This window comes from Acinonyx jubatus, chromosome A3 (assembly GCF_027475565.1).
Source record: "Acinonyx jubatus isolate Ajub_Pintada_27869175 chromosome A3, VMU_Ajub_asm_v1.0, whole genome shotgun sequence".
Taxonomy (NCBI): domain Eukaryota; kingdom Metazoa; phylum Chordata; class Mammalia; order Carnivora; family Felidae; genus Acinonyx; species Acinonyx jubatus.
In genome coordinates this window covers 57,399,043-57,419,014 of record NC_069388.1, presented here as the reverse complement: position 1 = coordinate 57,419,014, position 19,972 = coordinate 57,399,043, and the positions used below count along the sequence as shown (strand labels likewise).

The 19,972-nt window shown below is 39.9% G+C and overlaps 1 protein-coding gene across 7 annotated transcripts in view; it reads right to left on the bottom strand.

The window, feature by feature from the left end:
- The window catches only part of RFX8 (regulatory factor X8), a 261,384-nt gene that overhangs the window by 63,797 nt on the left and 177,615 nt on the right, over positions 1–19,972 (bottom strand). The window contains exon 1 of one of the 7 annotated variants that reach the window (XM_027069338.2): positions 1,586–1,713. The exons of the other annotated variants lie outside the window; for them this stretch is intronic. Within the exon in view, the coding sequence (XP_026925139.1) occupies positions 1,586–1,659 (74 nt within the window). The 5' untranslated portion in view covers positions 1,660–1,713. Of the gene's footprint in view, positions 1–1,585; positions 1,714–19,972 lie in introns of those variants that run through there. 7 annotated transcript variants of the gene reach the window in all.

The window sequence follows — 19,972 nt, the reverse complement described above, 5'->3', positions numbered from 1 at the left end:
ACTTGTTATTTTCTATTTTTGTTTGTTTGATAATGGCCCTCCTAATGGGTGCAAAGTGGTTGGGGCTGTGTTTTTAACGCCAGTGTTAAAACCACCAGTACCAATGATCTGTTAAACATTCTGCCTCATAGACTGGATGCCTAAAGAGAAGCCCTCTACAGGAAACTATGCCTCTCCTCACCTCCATTGCTTCATCTCCTCCTCAAACTTGAAGAGCGTGACCCCTGTGTTTTAGAGGCCTGCAGGGGTAGGAATTCACAGCATAGGACTTGAATTAGTTCAGCTCACTGCTAAAATGGTCTACAGTATCCTAAGCGATTTAGGGCACCTGCACTGTGGGCAGCCTGCATTGTGTCAGTTCACAAGCAATGTTAGGAAGGTGTCCAGGTATTTTTGAATCTCTAATCATTCTTTCAAGTCTCTGGAATATAACGCAAACCCCAGAAACTCCAATTTACTAAATGGTGACCTGGAATAGTTGACAAAGGCATCCTCATAGTCCTTTCTTCCAAGAAGGAGCCACTGTGCTGAGGGGTCTGAGTTAGTGAGTGTAAAAGAAAGACAACACTGCTGTGTAATATTCTGAAAACACTGTGTGGGCTCTAATAAGTATTTTTTTGATTTTTTTCTCTTATGCAAGATAAAATATATCAAACATTTTCTTTTGGAGGAAAAGGGTAACCTTTTAGGCCTTTTCATGTTATAATCACAAACACACCCTTCATTTTTCTATTTCACTCATATAACTTTTCCAAAAAGCCTATCCTGAGAAATATTTCTTAAAATCTTGTTAAAAAGTAATCAGATTCTTCTATTTATTCTGCTATTTATTCACCTTTTAAATGTTAGGCTTTAGGTTTTAGGACTGGTTTCAATTATTTTCCTATTTATGAAAAGCTACAAACCCATGAATTCATCAGTCCCAAGGGCTAATGATATTTTTCTTTCCAGTTTTTCTGCCCCTATTTAAATAGCCAGAAGTGAATTTTACAAACAATGTGGAATGCATTGTTAAAGCTAAAAATTGCTTTGCTTTAAGTTAGAAAACATCCCATTCTGGATCTCATACCAAGGGGAAACATTTCCTCTCAGGGCCAACGCCCACGTGCCTTCAGATGTATATGTAAGCCAGAGTCCAACCAACAGGACCCCTGGTGGGGGGCGGTCTGGATTGCTTCCCGCGGTCAGTGTGACCAACAGGGAAGTCCTCCCATGGAAAACCCACACCAGGAGGGCTTTTACTCTGTGTGTGTGTGTGTGTGTGTGTGTGCGCGCGCGCGTAAGTGTGTTTTGAGTCCCATCCAGGGCTAGGCTCGGGTAAGCCAGCATCAAAAGGCGCTGGTCCTGGGTGTGAACGTCTGTCCTTCCAGAATTTTTTTTTTTTTTTTTTTTTTTTAATCAGGGCTCCTGGAGCGCAGACGGTCGCTCCTCACACTGGGCATTGGCCCCGGGTCCTGGGGACAGCAACGGAGGAAGTGAGGTTTCCCCCCTTCCCTGCACCACCTCTTCCATTCTACGGGCCCAGAGCGCCTCCCAGCCCTGACCTCGAAACCCGGCCGGGTGGGAAGGCGCCCGGGCCGCTCACCACTGGATGATGCCGCCGTGCACGCCCCAGGTGCTCACGCCGCCCGACGGGGAGGCTGGCACATCCTCGGCCATGGCGCAGACCCGCGCTCGCCGCACCGAGGCAGGGAGCGGGCGGCGGCGCTGCACCCGTCGGCCCGCCGCCGCTCCTCGGTGTTTACTTTAGAGCGGGGCGCGCGGCAGGCGCGGGGGCCGGAGACGAGACAGCGAGGCTGGAGCCCCCTGGCGCGCGGCGGAGGCTCGTCGGTCACGCGCTGCGGCCAGCTGCGAGGGTTGGTTGGGGGCGGGCGGGGTCAAAATACCGAAAGACAGAAATACAGAAGGCGCTCTTCTCACCTTGCGGCCAATCCATCAAACAAAGGAGGAAGCAATAAAGAAAAATCAGTGTATAAGTTTCAGACCAGGTCGTGGTGTTTGACTAGCAGTGGTCTTCAACCCTGCCCGCACTTTGGAATTACGTGGAGTTTTGAAAAATATTGACGCCCTAGCGCCAACACCAGAGGTTCTGATGTAATTGGTCTGGGGGAGGGGCCTGCGCAAACCGGCTTTTACAAACTCCCCAGGAGTTTAGTGATGCTAGAGTGCACCCAGGGCTGAGAACCACTGGTCCTGAGTTTTGAGGGGAGCGGGCATCAGGACTTTTGAGAGGACGACCCCAGGTTACTCTAGTGGTAGCTCCTGTTGGGAATTGCTTGGAGTGATCCCCCAAACCTGCAGCCAGATGTTGGGAGTCTTTGCCCTCAAGAGCAGTATGTTCACGTCGGTGCTGTTTAACTGCTTACTCTCTCCCAACCTCACTTCTCTTATCAAGGATTGTGTGATTATTGTAAGTATTAAGTGAGCTAATAAATGCAGGGCGTGTTGCATGAAGAAGAGCTCAGTCAGGCAACCGTTACTTTGGCTGCTGACTGCTTATAAGTTCTCTCATAAGGATCTCTTCATCTAGACTAAAAATACACTTGACAACTCAACAACAGCAACAACAAAACAGCCCAGTTAAAAAATGGGCAAAGGGGCGCCTGGGTGGCTCAGTCGGTTAAGCGTGACTTCAGCTCAGGTCATGAGCTCAGTTCGATCCCCAAGTTGGGTTCTGTGTTGACAGGTCAGAGCCTGGAGCCTGCTTTAGATTCTGTGCCTCCCTCTCTCTCCCTGCCCCTTCCCGGCTTGTGCTCTGTCAATTTCTCTCTCTCTCTCTCAAAATTAAACAAACATTAAAAAAAAAATTTTTTTAATGGGTTAAGGATTTGAATATTTTCACCAAAAGAAGACATACAAATGACTTCATCATACAATGACATACAACATGGAAAGAGGTTAAATATCATTGGCCTTGAAGGAAATGCAAATCAAAATCATAATGAAATATCACTCCACATGCATTGGGATTGCTATTATTAAAAAGAATAAATAAAAAAAACCAATTGTTGATGAAGATGTGAAGAAAGTGGAACCATGTTCTCTTGCTGGTGGGAATGCAAAATGGTGCAGCTACTATAAAAACAGGTGGTTTCTTAAAAAATTAAAAATAGAATTAACATATGACCCATCGTTCCACTTCTTGGGTATGTACTGTTTGGGAGGAAAAATTTTCCTTCATCCTTCAAAGATTCTTATGGCCATCCTAAGAATTAAATTTACATCAGGCAGATTAACAGGAGAAAAACAAATTTAATTTTGTATGTATGAGAACCCCACATATATAAGAGGTGTATAGACAGAAAGGTAAAATGAGGTATACATGCCATCCTGACCTGAGGAATGGATAGCGTCCTGGGGCATGACAGGGGAACAGGGCAATTCATAGGACAATAAGAAAAAGGGCAAATGTTTGGTAATTAGATGTTTGCCCTGCCATACTGATGGGTCACACAGATAAAATTTATCTCTGTAGTAACTTTATTCTGGGAAATATCCCAATTTAGATTCTTCTAGGTGGTTAAGGGAGGAGCAAAATTTCTCTTGAGCCCACAGGGTCTCAATTGCCTTTAGCTCAAAACAGTCCACATGCTAAAGTGGCACGTTCTGGGGAGACTTGATCTGAATTCCTTCAATGTCCAAAAGGACTGAAAGCAGGGACCTGAACATATATTTGTAATTTGTACCCTCATTCACAGCAGTATTATTCACAATAGCCAACTGGTAGAAGCAACCCAAGTGTCCATCAATGGATGAATGAATACACAAAATGTGATATTTACATACCATGGAATATTAGCCCTAAAAAAGAATGGAACTCTATTACATGCCACAACATGGATGAACCTTGAAGACATTATGCTAAATGAAATGTTAGTTACAAAAGGATTATTCCACTTATATGAGGTACCTAGTATAGTGAAACTCATAGAGACAGAAAGAATGGTGGTTACCAGAGGAGAAATAGGGAGACACTGTTTAATGAGTATAAAGTTTCAGTATGGGATTAGGGAAAAGTTCTAGAGCTTAATAATGATAATAGTTGCACAATGTAAATTATTAATGCCACTGAATTGTAATCTTAAAACTGGTTAAAATGGTAAATTTTATGTTATACATATTTTACCATAATTTTAAAAATCTTCCTCAAAAAAAGACACCACCCCCCCTCCGCCCCAACACCACATGAATACATTTTGGAAGCAGGGCAGAGATTCACTCAACAAACAGCAATGACTGTCTTCTGTGTGACAGCACTTGAAAGTAGTTGTTGGGATATATCGGAGGTCTCCAGGGCCAGCACTCTCCCTCTAGTGGGACACCATCATCAGGTACCAGGAATAAGTTTCCAAAAGGAGTTCTAGAGGAGAGATCACAGGACATTCATTAAAAAGATCCTGAGCTTTGAGGTTTGGCCAGGTCACTGGAGCCAACCTCAGATGGCAGCTGGCTTCCCTTTGGGGAGCTGCACCAGGAATCAGCCTGGATCTTGAAATTTGGGGAGGGTATTTTTCTGGTGTAGCGGGTGGGGTGGGTAGTAAAGTGGGAAGGACTTATGATCAATAAGTGATGGAGGCTGAGGTTTGCCCTGTTTATCTTCTCAGCTGAGTTTCCCTGTTTAGGGCTGGCTGCTTTAAAAAGCCATCTAGTAGACAGGTGCCTGGGTGGCTCAGTCAGTTAGGCGTCCCACTCTTGATTTTAGCTCAGGTCATAAGGTTTGTGAGTTTGAGTACCGTACCAGGCTTTGTTCTGACAGTGTGAAGCCTGCTTGGGATTCTTTCTTTGTCCTTCCCCCACTCATGTGCACACATGCTCTCTCTGTCTCTCTCTGTCTCTCTGTCTCTCTCTCTGTTTCTCTCTCCCTCTCAAAATAGATAAATTTAAAAAAAAGCCATCCAGTAGAGGACAGATGACACCACATCAACCCCCTCAGGCCAGGAGTCAAGGAAAACAGCATGTGGAGAGACTCCTTCATGACCTGGCAAAGAAGGAGGCCAACTGTGTGGGTAAGAAGTGGGTTGGCAACAGCTGGTTTCAAGTAGTGCCAGGAGACTCCACTGAACAGGGAAAGCTGAATGGTAACTGTGATGAAGGACTAGCAGGAGGAGAGAAGAAACAACCAGGTGACATGGTATAAAAGGTTCTCCAAGGAAGCCCTCTTGAGTTCAGCTCTTTCTTTCTGGTTGTGTCCAGAGAAGTGGTCGGCGTCTCAAGACCTTGGGTGGGAGCTCTGTCAGGCTGCTTTATCTGTTTTGCTTTGGCCTGAGTGCTCACATCCTGGGCTTCCTGCATTGGGACAGGTCCTTCTCAGTGACCTATGGAAGCTGAGAACATGGCTCCCTCCATTCTTTGTGTCGGTCCTGCAGCCACCCAAAGAACTTCCAAAGATGCCCACCCATTTCCATAGAGACTGGAAATAACCAAGAGAGAGCCTACTGGTATTAGGCTCAACTTGTTAGGGCCAAATTGAGGTCTTATTATGTCACTGATGATTACGTGATATTTGCATGTTAACTTTGCTCCGGTCAGTACTAGGCATTGGAACAGATCTTGGAAATACAGTGGAACACCATGATCCTCTGGTTGACCAGTGGTCTCTTTGCTGTTTACTACATCAAATATTAGATGCAGCAAAATCCAAACATTACTTTGCCTTGCTCCAGAGCTGTTGAGGCCAGTTGGTTGGAGGCCATGGGGTCAATTTCATACCTTCCTCCCAAAGGACCAGTTAATTTCATCTATGACAGGTGACAGCTGGTGTCCCTAGTTTGACCAGCCCTCATAGAGATGAAGACTCTGAGTAGTTACATGCTAATACAAGAACATTCTTGGATTTATTCACAGTGTATGCCTTCCTAATGTGCTAAATGTGCAAAAGACATTTGCTCTGCATATGACTCTTTTACTAACAGCATAATTAAGGCTTTTGTTTGGGTTGAGCATATAGCCACATAGACTGCTAAGTAGAATTAGGTCTAAAATTCATTTTATTTTGGGGGCGCCTGGGTTGCTTAGTCGGTTAAGTGTCTGACTTCAGCTCAGGTCATGATCTCATTTTGTGGGTTCAAGTCCCGCATTGGGCTCTGTACTGAGGGCTTGGAGCCTGGAGCCTGCTTTGGATTCTGTGTCTCCCTCTCTCTCTGCCCCTCCCCTGCTCATGCTCTCTCTCTCTCAAAAATAAGTAAACATTAAAAAAAAACCAAAATTCATTTTATTTTCAAAGAATGTTTAATTGCAACTGACATAACAAAAAACTTCCTTTTATGGCACTCACTGATGAGATAGCCACACCCATGTATATGCTCTCTTGTATCTGAAAAATCCAGTCTCCCTCTAACTCAGGTTCACCATCTGACCATTAGTATCCTATACTATTACAGAGAAAAGAAATCTTAAAGTTAATATCAAACAGAATTCCAATTCCTCATGTCACATTTTTATATACTACAAGCTTTTTCTCCCTCTGCCATTGAATATATCTCTTTTGGTTGAACAGTGACTTATTTTGCCTAGTTCAGTCTAATTGGTTTCTAGATTATCCAATTAGTCTCATTTCACCTTCTAAAAGGGCACCAGCTGTGACTTATCCTTGCACAAAACCATCTTTAATCTGGGGTGCTTAATTTCATTCAATCCTTACAATTATTCACTTTCTGTGGATGTACCAGGTGTGTTCAGGCAATAGATGTATTTTTGAATAAATCTAATGAGTATAATGCATTTGGTCAAGAATGTAGAATGTAGTTAGCATCTGCACAGAGAAAGCATTACAGAGAACTGTATTGTTTCATTTTCATATGGGGAAGAGACTTTCTAAGATCATTGGGCTCTAAACCAATAAGTCGTGGAGACTTCAAACTATACTGGAGCAAAGCAATCTCATTGGAGAGATTCCAAATTGCTATTACATGTTAAAATTTTCATTGGTCTAGATTCACCTTCTGAGTGTCTGGTTCATGTGCTAGTTGAAATTGATCGTGTACACCACATTCACAGACATGAGGATGATGAGAAAGAAAATTCAAATCTACACAAAGCATATCTCTGCTATTTCTTGATCTGAAATCCATGATTTGGAGCACTTTGGAGACATACTGTTTTTGTAGAGGTTAGTTTCTACAGACTCACAGTTTTTTTCTCCCTGCTTTTGCACAGGTCACGTGAAAGGTTGGCCACAAGTGGTATTACAAACAGTATTATCTGCAGAGGAACTCAGAGAATGCATAGAATGAATGGGAACATCCTTCACTCATCACAGAATGCTTGTAAATAATTTGTAGAGGAATACATTTGAACTCTTACTACATTAAAAGTGGGATTGTTTTCTGAAGTCTGATAGAAAACCAAGCAAAAAACAAAGTGAAAGGTGGTTACACTTGCAAAAGAACAGTAGGAATTAAATAAGTCATCCTATTAGAGCTGTCACATAACCTCAAAAGGCACTTGTTCAAATCATGAGTGTGTGCAAAATCATAAATCACACCCTAATTTGTTTAATAATTTTCTGAGAAAATGAGCAAAGGCACACTAATGCAATTAGTTTGGGTTTGTGTGAATGGTATTTTAAAGGTTTTTATGAGCATGGAGGAATTATTTTTAAAAGCAGGGTTTTTTCCTTTTTTAATTTTTATTTTTTTAATATGAAATTTATTGTCAAATTGGTTTCCATACAACACCCAGTGCTCATCCCAACAGGTGCCCTCCTCAATGCCCATCACCCACTTTCCCCTCCCTCCCACCCCCATCAACCCTCAGTTTATTCTCAGTTTTTAAGAGTCTCTTATGGTTTGGCTCCCTCCCTCTCTAACTTTTTTTTCCCTTACCCTCTCCCATGGTCTTCTGTTAAGTTTCTCAGGATCCACATAAGAGTGAAAACATATGGTATCTTTTTCTGTATGACTTATTTCACTGAGCATAACACTCTCCAGTTCCATCCACATTGCTACAAAAGGCCATATTTAATTTTTTCTTATTGCCAAGTAGTATTACATTGTGTATATAAACCACAATTTCTTTATCCATTCATCAGTTGATGGACATTTAGTCTCTTTCCATAATTTGGCTATTGTTGAAAGTGCTGCTATCGGGGTACAAGTATCGGGGTACAAGTGCCCCTATGCATCAGCACTCCTGTATTCCTTGGGTAAATTCCTAGCAAAGGCATCAAAATTGGCAAAGATGAAGTTAAGCTTTCACTTTTTGCAGATGACATGATATTATACATGGAAAACCTGATCGACTCCACCAAAAGTCTGCTAGAACTGATACATGAATTCAGCAAAGTCTCAGGATACAAAATCAATGTACAGAAATCAGTTGCATTCTTATACTAATAATGAAACAACAGAAAGACAAATAAAGAAACTGATCCCATTCACAATTGCACCAAGAAGCATAAAATACCTAGGAATAAACCTAACCAAAGATGTAAAAGATCTGTATGCTGAAAACTATAGAAAGCTTACGAAGCAAATTGAAAAAGATACAAAGAAATGGAAAAACATTCCATGCTCATGGATTGGAAGAATATTGTTAAAATGTCAATACTACCCAAAGCAGTCTACGCATTCAATGCAATCCCAATCAAAATTGCACCAGCATTCTTCTCAAAGCTAGAACAAGCAATCCTAAAATTTGTATGGAACCACAAAAGACCCCAAATAGCCAAAGTAATATTGAAGAAGAAGACCAAAGTGGCAGGCATCACAATCCCAGACTTTATCATCAAGACAGCATGGTATTGGCACAAAAACAGACACATAGACCAATGGAATAGAATAGAGACTCCAGAATTGGACCCATAAAAGTATGGCCAACTCATCTTTGACAGAGCAGGAAAGAATATCCAATGGAAAAAAGACAGTCTCTTTAACAAATGGTGCTGGGAGAACTGGACAGCAACAAGCAGAAGAATGAAACTAGACCACTTTCTTACACCATTCACAAAAATAAACTCAAAATGGATAAAGGACCTGAATGTGAGACAGGAAACCATCAAAACCCTAGAGAAGAAAGCAGGAAAAAACCTTTGACCTCAGCTGCAGCAATTTCTTACTTGACACATCTCCAAAGGCAAGGGAATTAAAAGCAAAAATGAACTATTGGGACCTCATGAAGATAAAAAGCTTCTGCACAGCAAAGGAAACAATCAACAAAACTAAAAGGCAACCGATGGAATGGGAAAAGGTATTTGCAAATGACGTATCAGACAAAGGGCTAGTATCCAAAACCTATAAAGAGCTCACCAAACTCCACACCCAAAAGACAAATAATCCAGTGAAGAAATGGGCAGAAAACATGAATAGACACTTCTCTAAAGAAGACATCCAGATGGCCAACAGGCACATGAAAAGGTGCTCAACGTCGCTCCTCATCAGGGAAATGCAAATCAAAACCACACTGAGATGTCACCTCACGCCAGTCAGACTGGCTAAAATGAACAAATCAGGAGACTATAGATGCTGGAGAGGATGTGGAGAAACGGGAACCCTCTTGCACTGTTGGTGGGAATGCAAACTGGTGCAGCCACTCTGGAAAACTGTGGAGGTTCCTCAAAAAATTAAAAATAGATCTACTCTATGACCCAGAAAAAGCACTGCTAGGGATTTATAAACAGTTTTAGGGGCACCTGGGTAGCTCAGTATGTTGAGTGTCCAACTTTGGCTTGGGTCATGATCTCATGGTTTGTGAGTTCGAGCAAGCTTAACCACTCCACTGGGGGAAGTCTAAGTGGCAGCTTCCTTGGTTGCAAAATGGGCAGTAAAGTAACTACTGCCAAGTGTAGCTGTGAGACAAAAAAAAAGCTGATAAAGATTTAAGCACAGTGCCTGGCACATAGTACGTGCTCAGTAAACTTTTGACTTGCCTATTTTACAACTTTTATTGAAAAGAAATAGTTAAAATGATGTCAGTTATTTTGAAATTTTTGGTATGGTGATAGTATTATGGTTATGTTTGTAAAGAGAATTCATCCATTCTAGAGATACACATTCAAGTATTTACAGATGAAATGAGAGGATGTCTGAGATTTTCTTCAAAATAAACCAGCTGGCAGGGGTGGGGAGGAAAAGAGGGAAGGATAGAGGATATGAGATTGGCAGGTACTGATGACTGCTGATGCCAGGCCATGAGTTCATTATACTTTGTTTTCCACCGTTACGTGTTGAAAATTGAAATTATATATATAGATATAGATATAGATATATAGATATAGATATATTTAGCTTTTCATTATATATATATGTGAAGCTGTATTACATATCTATATATATATGAAGCATAGATATATATATATATATATGAAGCATACATCTATATCTATATCTATCTATATATATGAAACTGTATTCCAGGGGATGATGCAAAAAAGACATTTATACACATAGAGACATACACACACACTTGTTTCAGATTTTCCTAAAACCCTCTTCAACATGTAGAATATCCAAGCATAGTAAGTTATTGACAGTATAATTAACATTAGTATTTTTTCAATATGCAGTTATTAGGACTCTGGTTTAGCATTCTGCAGAACACTCTGGCAACTAAGTGTTCTGCATGCACATACAAAAAATTCTTCTTTGAAAACTCCCAAATACTATACATCTGTCTTGGTGATTTGCAGATGTATTATATTAAAGGACCTGAGAGGTCCTGCAGTAGATAAGCCTGTTTATCATTTAACTTAATGTTTGCATGTTTAATTATCTAAAGATTCCCACCTCCTCCCCATTTACTTGTCTGTTTTTACATAACACTGATTACCATTGATAAACATCTTGAAGGATAAGGGGGTCCCATGGAACTCAGTTTGGGAAACACTGGTATGAGCTACATCACAGAATAAGTCAGATCTTGTGGGCTGTCCAGGAAGTGTAGGATGCTGTTAAACAAAATGTTTTTTAGAGGTTTAGCAAAAAGGAAGCTTAGTGTCCTGGTCTCATGCTTCCTTTGTCTACTTTTCTTCTTTCTACTCTCCTTCCCCATGGCCCCAAAACACCAGCTGCCACATACCCAGAGAAGAGAAAGAGGTGGCCTTGTGAATGAATCTCGCTCACCTCTCCCACAGGAGCAGCGTCTCTGACTATAGTGTGAAAGGGAGGCTAGAGAAAGAGTTTGGGTTCCTTGGGGCTCTGGATGGAGTCTCAGCTCCCACTCTTCCCTCCCATAATTACATATAACTTGGGCCTTCTTAATGGCAAGCAAGATTTAAGTCAGAGTTTGGTTCTATCCAAGGAGAGATAGCATAGGAAATTAAAAATACATATATAGTTATGTTTTATACATTTAGCATTCTGGTATGATGCAAATGAATTTTCTCTGATTTTCCTCTTAGCTAGCTCTTGAATTCATGTTTTAGCTGTGCATTGGAAAGCACAATGAAAACTGAATAGACTGATAAGTTTGGGATTTCCTTGCTCTGGAAGTTTTATAAAAATAATAACAATAAAAAGAGTGTGATCATAACTGCTCAAGAAATATGCTGAGAGTCACAGAATGTTGATTGACAGACTCACTTTTTACTTATCTGCCCACCACACAATTAGCCACTTTCCCTTCCTGATCCTTCTGCAGCCCAGCCAAACACTGGCACACACCTTTCTCCTCATCCTTTACTCTATGAATAGCCCCAGTGCCTCTGAGATCCTGGAGTCCTCTGCCCTTCCCTTCTGATCCCCTCCACTGTATCTTCTCTAGTCTTCCTTTCTTTCTGCCTCTTGACATGTGGAGGTCTGGGAAGACCAAGCAAACCTTGTGCCAGTAATGAACATTATGACACTAAGAATGCTAATACTTTCCACAATGTTCCTTAACACAATTGTTGTTACCATTACATCACATTTGTTCCTAAAACTCATAAAACACTGTCATGTCCACCCATTTATGGAATATTTTTATTGTTTTGTAGGTAAAAAAAAATTCCTTAGAAATTAAACAATTTGCTCAAGATTGTACAGTTGCAATTTGTATTGCAACTAAATTTGTGATCCGTCTAGACTTTTGCTATCATTCACATTTTGGTCAGTCCTCTGGATCCTCAGTTTCTCAAAACTGACTGCAGTGATATAACCGCACACCTGAGGATTTTTCTTCTCTATGGGTGTACGCCTATAGTTCAGATATTCGTACAGCAATTATGTAGATTTGAATGTCTGAACTTGCAGTTCCTTGAGGAGCTGCCCATCTATGTGTCTTAGTGCCTTTGCACCACCTACTCTTTCTGCCTGAAGCCTCTAGACTTCCTCTCATCTTCTCCTGGCTAACTTCTGTCCAACCTACTTCAGGGTCATCTCTCCTTGTCCTGGAAGCTTTCCCAGGCCCCTCTATTTCATCCCATTTAAATGCGGGGTTCCCCAGGGCCCTCCTATACCCCTGAGCTCAATTCTATCACAGCATTGCTCATGCTGGGCTCTACCACTCTGTGTGCCCGGCTGTCCTTCCTCTATATGGTGAGTTCCTTAAGGTAGGGACTGACTAGCATAATGCTGGACAGATACTGGTAGGTGCTAAGTAAATGTTTGTTGAATGGCTTAAGTAATGAGAAATGTCTCCTGAGAGAGATGATAGGAACTTGAGTTTTGTGTTTCTTAAAAGGACCATTTCTTGCATTGTTTGTTTTAGCATAATGTTTTCTATTTCATAAGGTAGAGGTGGTGTTTTTTGCTTGGACCCATCCTAGGAAGCATCACTTGAACTTCCTGACTTTGTTGCCTTTGTCACATCAGATCCAGCCCACCATAAAGAGGCCTGCTGCATTTGATTTCCTCTGCAAGGAAGAAAAACAAAACAAAACAAAAGTCTCAATTTATCACAAAACCCAGCACAGGAAAGCTTAAACAATGGCTCCCACACTCAGCTCTCACATAGCTGAAAAAAACTATTTGTCTTATACAAGGAAGAGAGTTCCTCAAATCCAACAAAGGCAACTCTTCTTCCTGGATAACGCAACTTTGCCGGGAATGAGAGGAACATTCACAATACAGGTTGACAGTCAAATGACTTTTGTGAACCCAGCAGACTAGTCGAGGAAAGAGAGGCTGACAGCATCCCACTGAGGAGTGGATCCATTTGGTTTCGATGATGAGATGGACAACAGCTATGACTTATAGCACCTTTGGACACTACACAAGTTTAAAGACACACCATGAAATCATCAGATGTTTTGGAGGAAGCTGGAGACCCATTGAGTCCCACATGGTTGTATAGATGGTGAAATAGAGATTCTTCCCCTATTTTCATCTTCGGAATTCCTCTGCTAAGTGCTGAGAATGCCTGCTCTCACTTCATTTAATAGCAACCTCCTACTGTGTGATATCTGTGTTACTAGTTTCATTATTTGTCGAGCACCCTCTGATCTCATGGCAAATTTAAAAATAGTTTTCTCTCCTTTCTTGCTTTCTTTTGGATTTAGTTTTTTTTTTTTTATCATTCCATTTCTTATCATCTAGTAATTTGGAAGTAACATCCTGTGTCTATTTTAAAAACATTACTCTAGGAATTACAACATGGGGCACCTGGGCGACTCAGTCAGTTGAATGTTGAACTTCAGCTCAGGTCATGATCTCACAGTTCATGGGTTCAAGCTCCACATTGGGCTCTGTGCTAACAGCTCAGAACCTGGAGCCTGCTCAGATTTTGTGTCTTCCACTCTCTCTGCCCCTCCCCACTTGTGCTCTGTCTCTCTCTCTCAAAAATAAATAAACGTTAGAAATATTTAGAAATTACAGCATACATATTTAGCTTCTTGAAGTCTAAACTAATTAACACATTTAGCCTACTCCTCAACAATAGAAGAAACTTAAAAACATTTAACTTCATTTCCCTTTCTACCTACTTCTCAGGAAATGCTGTAATTTATTTTAATTCTATCTTTTTGCCATTCCCCAGCATTAATACTTTGTTTTATACAAGCAGGGCTTGTTTGCCTTACCCATGTACCTTCTGTTTTCTTTTGCTTTATGCTTTGCTCCTTCTTTCATCATGGCATCACTTTCTTTTTACCTAAAGATTATCTTTTAGAATTCTCTTTATTGAAGATCTATTTTTGGAAACCTCTCTCAGGTTTTATTCTAAAAATATCTTTAGTTTTCTCACTTTATTGAAGGATGTGTACACTGGTTTTAGAAGTCTTGAATGACATTTACTGCTTCCAGCATGTTGTTGATATTATTCCACTGTCCTCTGGCTTCTATAGCTGATGCTGAACAGTCAGTCATACGTCTGTTTTTTTTCTTTGATGACAGTGTTAGGTTTTTTCCCTGTCTTCTTTTAATTTCTCTTCAGGTTTGCTATGGCAGATTTAGATGTGAGTTTCTCATATTTTATCCTGCTTGGGATTTCTTTGATTTCTTGAATTTATGGATTAGTGTCTTCCATCAGTCGAGGAAAAGTTTCAACAATTACCCCTTCAAATGTTTCCTTTATCCTATTCTTTCTCTTTTGGAACTCTGATTAAATGGATGTTAGACTCTCACTCTATTTTCTAGTCTTTTAAATCTCTTTTCATGTATTTTATCTTCCTTTTAATCCACTAATTGACTTTTTAATTTTAATTATTATTTTTTATTTCTAGAAGTTTTATTTGGTTACTATTAAAATATGCTGTATCACATTTTATAGTTTCTTATTTCCTCCAAACATAAGCTTTGTAGCTTGTTATGAGCATTTCTTTTTAAAAATACATTAAGAAAGTGTGTCTGCCTGGCTCAGTCACTGGTGTATGTGACTGGATCTTGGGGTTGTGAGTTCAAGCCCCATGTTGGGTGTAGAGATTACGTAAAAAATCTTTTTTAAAAAAATATTTATTTTTGAGAGAGAAACACAGAGACAGAGTGTGAGCTGGGAAGGGGCAGAGAGAGAGGGAGACACAGAATCTGAAGCAGGCTCCAGTCTCTGAACTGTCAGCACAGAGCCTGATGTGGGGCTTGAACTCCTGGACTGCGAGATCATGACCTGAGCCAAAGTCAGACACTTAACCGACTGAGCCACTCAGGTTACCCAAAAACAAAAAAAAACTTTTAAAAATACACTTAAGTATTTGTTATATATTCTGTCTGATAATTATCTGAAGTTTGAAGTTTGATTTCTCCAATCTACTATTTTACTTATTCTTGTTCAAGATGTTTGGTTGTTTGCTTTGGCTATCTATTGGCCACTATTCTTGAAAAACTATCTTTAGAGTTTTATCTGCCTGAGGCTGAAGATACTTTCCTCTAAGAGAGAATCTGTGCTTATTTTTGCCAGCAGTCTTGGGACACTACTAGTCCAAGAGAAATTTAAACTAACCTCAAAGCTTGAGTTGTATTAGGCCACCAGGTGATATGGTCATGAACTGCAAATCCACATAAGAGTTAGGTTGTGGTTATGACTCTAGGGAAATTTTTATTTCCCACACTCTTCTCAGTATTGATGCAATTTTCTTTAAGTTTTCTTGTGGATGTTTGCTTAAGGAATAGACTTTTTGGGTCCCCGCTTTATGGAGGCATGGCCTCTCATAAGACCAACCCCACCCTGGTCATGCCCTAGGTATTGACTTTTCTCCCATTGTCCCATGAGGTCAAGAAAACCCAAGCTCAATTTTGACCAGTTGGCAAATGCGCCAGAAGGAACATTAGAGTTTCATTTAACCATAGAGGTTTTCCACTTAAATGTTTGGTTTGGTAATTCCTTATTATCTTGTTAGCTCTTTGGTGTTTTTAATACACAGTGAAAGTGAACTTGAAATTATTAGAAGTCTTGGGGCTGAAACATATTGAACATATTCTCAAACTTTATTTTAAAAAATTTTTTTAACTTAAAAATCTTTTATTTTATTTATTTTGATAAAGAGAAAGAGAGTGGGAGAAGGGGAGGGGCAGAAAGAGAGGGAGAGAGAGAATCCCAAGCAGCCTCCGCGTTGTCAGCGCAGAGCCTGAAGTGGAGCTTAATCTCACGAACCATGAAATTATGACCTGAGCTTAAATCAAGAGTTGGACTGAGTCACCCAGGTGCCCCAAACCTACTCTCAGACTTTAAATGGGCAAGAAGCCTGGCTCACTGGCATAGAGCCAGGTGTGGAACATGAGTGCCTAGTTGGCCACTTTTGGAAAACTGAACTGGCACTGTGAGATGAACTGAACACTGGGTTAATATGTTCTGATGCTGATGCTCATCAGACTTTAGAAAGGATCTGGGTAAAATGAGTGGATAAGATAAGATTTTTAAATTTTTTCATATATTAATTTTCATTGATTTTTAGCAAGAGTATTATTCTGAGTAACCTCGCCAATTGTATTTCCAGAAGTAGAAGTCAGTCATTTTCATCTGACTGTTACTCATTTATTAAGATACATTTAGGCATCAAATGCCCCGAAGTATTTCTTTATCCTCCTAGTCCTTCTCATGCAACCCAGAGCCCTGCTGGATGATCTCAAAACCTACCCACATGATGGTGCCATCATTGTACTTATCACACCACATTCTTTTTTAATCTTGTTTTTAATTGTGAAATACAATACACTACAAAAGGAACGTTAAATATAAAATATAGCTTAACAAATTAGTATAAAACAAGAGTTGGCAAATATTTTCTGTAAGGGGCAAGATAGTAAAGATTTTAGGCTTTGTGGTCATACAATCCATCTCTCAACTACTCAAGTCTGCTATTGCAGTGAAAAGCAGCCACAGGCAATATAGAGTGTGGCTGTGTTCCAATAAAGTTTTATTTACAAGAACAAGTGGCAGGCAGGATTGAACCCACAGATTGTAGTTCTGTAACTCATTAGTACTTTATGCCAATGAGTAAACACTGAGTTAAGAAATGGCATATTGCCTTTCTTGGCCCTTCTCAACCATAATTCCTTTTCACAAATATAATCACTATCCTGACTTTGATGATAATTCAGTCTTTGCTTTTCTTTGTAGTTGTACGAGCTAAGTATACATCCTTAAACAAGATAGTTCTATCTATTTTAATTATTATATATGAGGACACTTAATTTTTTGCATCATGGCTCTTTCTACTTTTGTTTTTAAGATTCATCCATGTCACTGCATCTAGCTATAGTTCATTCATTTTCTTTGTCATATAGATTTCCATATGATGGTATGACAGTTGTATGACTTTATTTATCCATTCTCCTATTCGTGGACATTTGGGTTGTTTCCAGTAGTTTGGGACTATTTTGAATAATGCTCCTATGAAATGTCTTTTGGTACACACCTGAAAGCATTTCAGTTGCACCAAAAATACCCAGCAGTGGGACTGCTAGGTCATAAGGTATGTAATTCTTCAATTTTATTCAAAATGAGAAACTGTTTTCAAAGGGGCTATAGTAATATACACTACCATCAGTAGTGCAGAAAGTGCCTGCTGCTCCTTTTTGTTAAAGATAAAAGATTGCTGGCTGAATGAAGCACCCTCCCCCCCGCCCCCCCCCCCTCCGCCCCAGGCTCCACCTTGGGCAGAAAACCTTATTCTAACAGAAACTTTAAAGTGTAAAATTCAATGGCTCTTAGTATATTCACAGAGTTGTGCACCCATCACAGCAATTAACTGTACAATATTTGTATTACTCCTAAAGAAAATCTGCACATCTTAGTAGTGACTCCCTACCTGCTCTATCCTGCCCAGCTCTAGGCAACCACTAACTTACTGCCTGTCTCTATGGATTTGCCCAATCTGGACATTCCATATGGAATGTGGAATCATACAATATATGGTCTTTTGTGTCTGACTTCTTTCACTGAGTATAATATTTTTTTTAGTTTATTTGTTTGTCGAGAGAGAGAGAGCAAGCAGGGGAGGGACAGGGAGAGAGAGGGAGAGAGAGAATCTTAAGCAGGCTCCTTGCTCAGTACCGAGCCCGACACAGGGCTCAGTCTCACAAACTGTGAGATCATGACCTGAGCTGAAATCAAGAGTCAGACACTTAACTGACTGAGCCACGCAGGCACCCCCATTTATACAATATTTTTAAGGATTATCCATATTGTAGCATGTATCGGTACCACCTTATTATTTATTTATTAATTTTAAATTAATTACTTAGTTAAATAATTATTTAATAATTATTCCAAACACTATACCATTCTCCACAGTGGGCTAAGAGCTTCCTCCTTGGCTCTGAATGCTTTGAATAAGCTAATATGTGCTTCTTTAACTGAAAATTACTTAATATTTTTCTAAATAAAAATGACTATCACCCATCTCTTTGTAAAGGGCAGGGCTATTCTCTATCTTTGGTAAATGGAAGCAATTTAATTCACCCTGGTGATGTGGGATAGCTGTTCCAGTAAAATCAATAAGGGATGAGTTGCTGTGAATAAAGTGTCACATTCTGATGGCTGAGATTAAAGATAAAGTCCCAGATGAACTGGAAAAGAGTTCTATTAGATTTTATGTCTGCTGACATCACTGAATAATGTGATACAAAATATCCAATGTCACCTTCCCTGGGGAACAGCATCAGTGATGGGTCAGCGTGACTTCTTCCCAACAGCTTTCTTAAGCCAAGAAAAGCCTCAGTTTCCCCTGTTGCATGCTCATTTTAATCTAAAAAGGCTTTCAGGGCTTGGGCCCTTCATAAGCAATCTCTCAGCTCCCTCTGACCTAAGGTAACACAAAGAAGGAAGGAGAATTATTTGAATGAACTGGAAGAAGGCTGGCCGTAGGGCACTCCAACTGAAGTCCCTAAGGGATACTAAAAACAAAACCAAACAAGGAATAAAAGCTGATGAGAATATTGATTCATACCATACTGGTTGATCAATATGTTGTCAGATATCAAAAGAAATAACAATAGAACATTTGGAAATGTGTACTCAGATGGAATAAATGTCAAATAGGAAAACGGGGAGATAATTTTATGGGCTTTTTACAAAACTTATGTCAAAGTAAAATGTTCAAAATGTTAAAAACATGACTTTCATACAAATATAGAAAGTTTATTTAACACATTAGTGAGAGATTCAGTACATTAAAGCTGTTTCAAAGTAGAATTTAAGTATTTAGTCAGGAAAGGCATGCTGAAATGGCTTTGCTAAGTGTATTTATTTACTGAGGCTAACATAACAAAGTACCACAGACCAGGGGCTTAAACAACAGAAATTTATTTTCCCATGATTCTGAGGCTAAAAGTCAGGGACCAAGGTGCTGGCAGGTTGGTTTTTCCCAAGGCCCCTCTGGTTGGCTTGTGGCCAGCCATCTCCTCTTTGTGTCTTCACTGGACCTTCCCTCTGTGTGTGTCTGTGTCCTGATCTCTTGATCTCTTGATCTCTTGTTACAAGGACACCAGTCAGATTGGATTAGGGCCCATCCTCATGGCCTCGTTTTAGTTTAATTTCCTCTTCAAAAATCTTGTCTTCAAATACATTGTATGGAATTGGGGGTTAGGACATCAACATATGAATTTGGGGGGATACAGCTCACCCTATAACACTTTGCGTTAGAGACAAAACTAGTTAATGTCCTAACAGGCAAGAAAATGATAATTTTGGGTGTAAATTTGTTTACCAGACAGATCTTTGCAAACCTACTAGGCAAAAACCTACAATTACGAATCTAGGCCAAATCAGTAGTAATTAGTAACTCAAGCAAAGGTACATTCCCCAGAGAATCAAATAATCCTTGAGTGGGCCTGTTCAACAATGTCCCTAAATGACAGTGAAAGGAAATGCAGTTACCCTTTTATTGTAATCCCACCTTTGCATAGTTTGTTTTTTTTTTAACGTGTGTAACAAATATAACAAAACGTAAAAACAGATAAGTGAAAATACAAGAGGTTAGGGAATTAAATGATATACAGTGTATATTGGAGAGATGGTGAGTCTTGAAATTCATGAAATAGAATTTTTTCAAGATTAGGTTATTTGTAAAAATCCATTCAGTAACATTGAAATTATTTTATTGCCTCTTTCCTTTTTTAAAATGTTTTTTTAATGTTTATTTATTTATTGAGAGAGAGAGAGAGAGAGAGAAAGCATGAACAGGGGA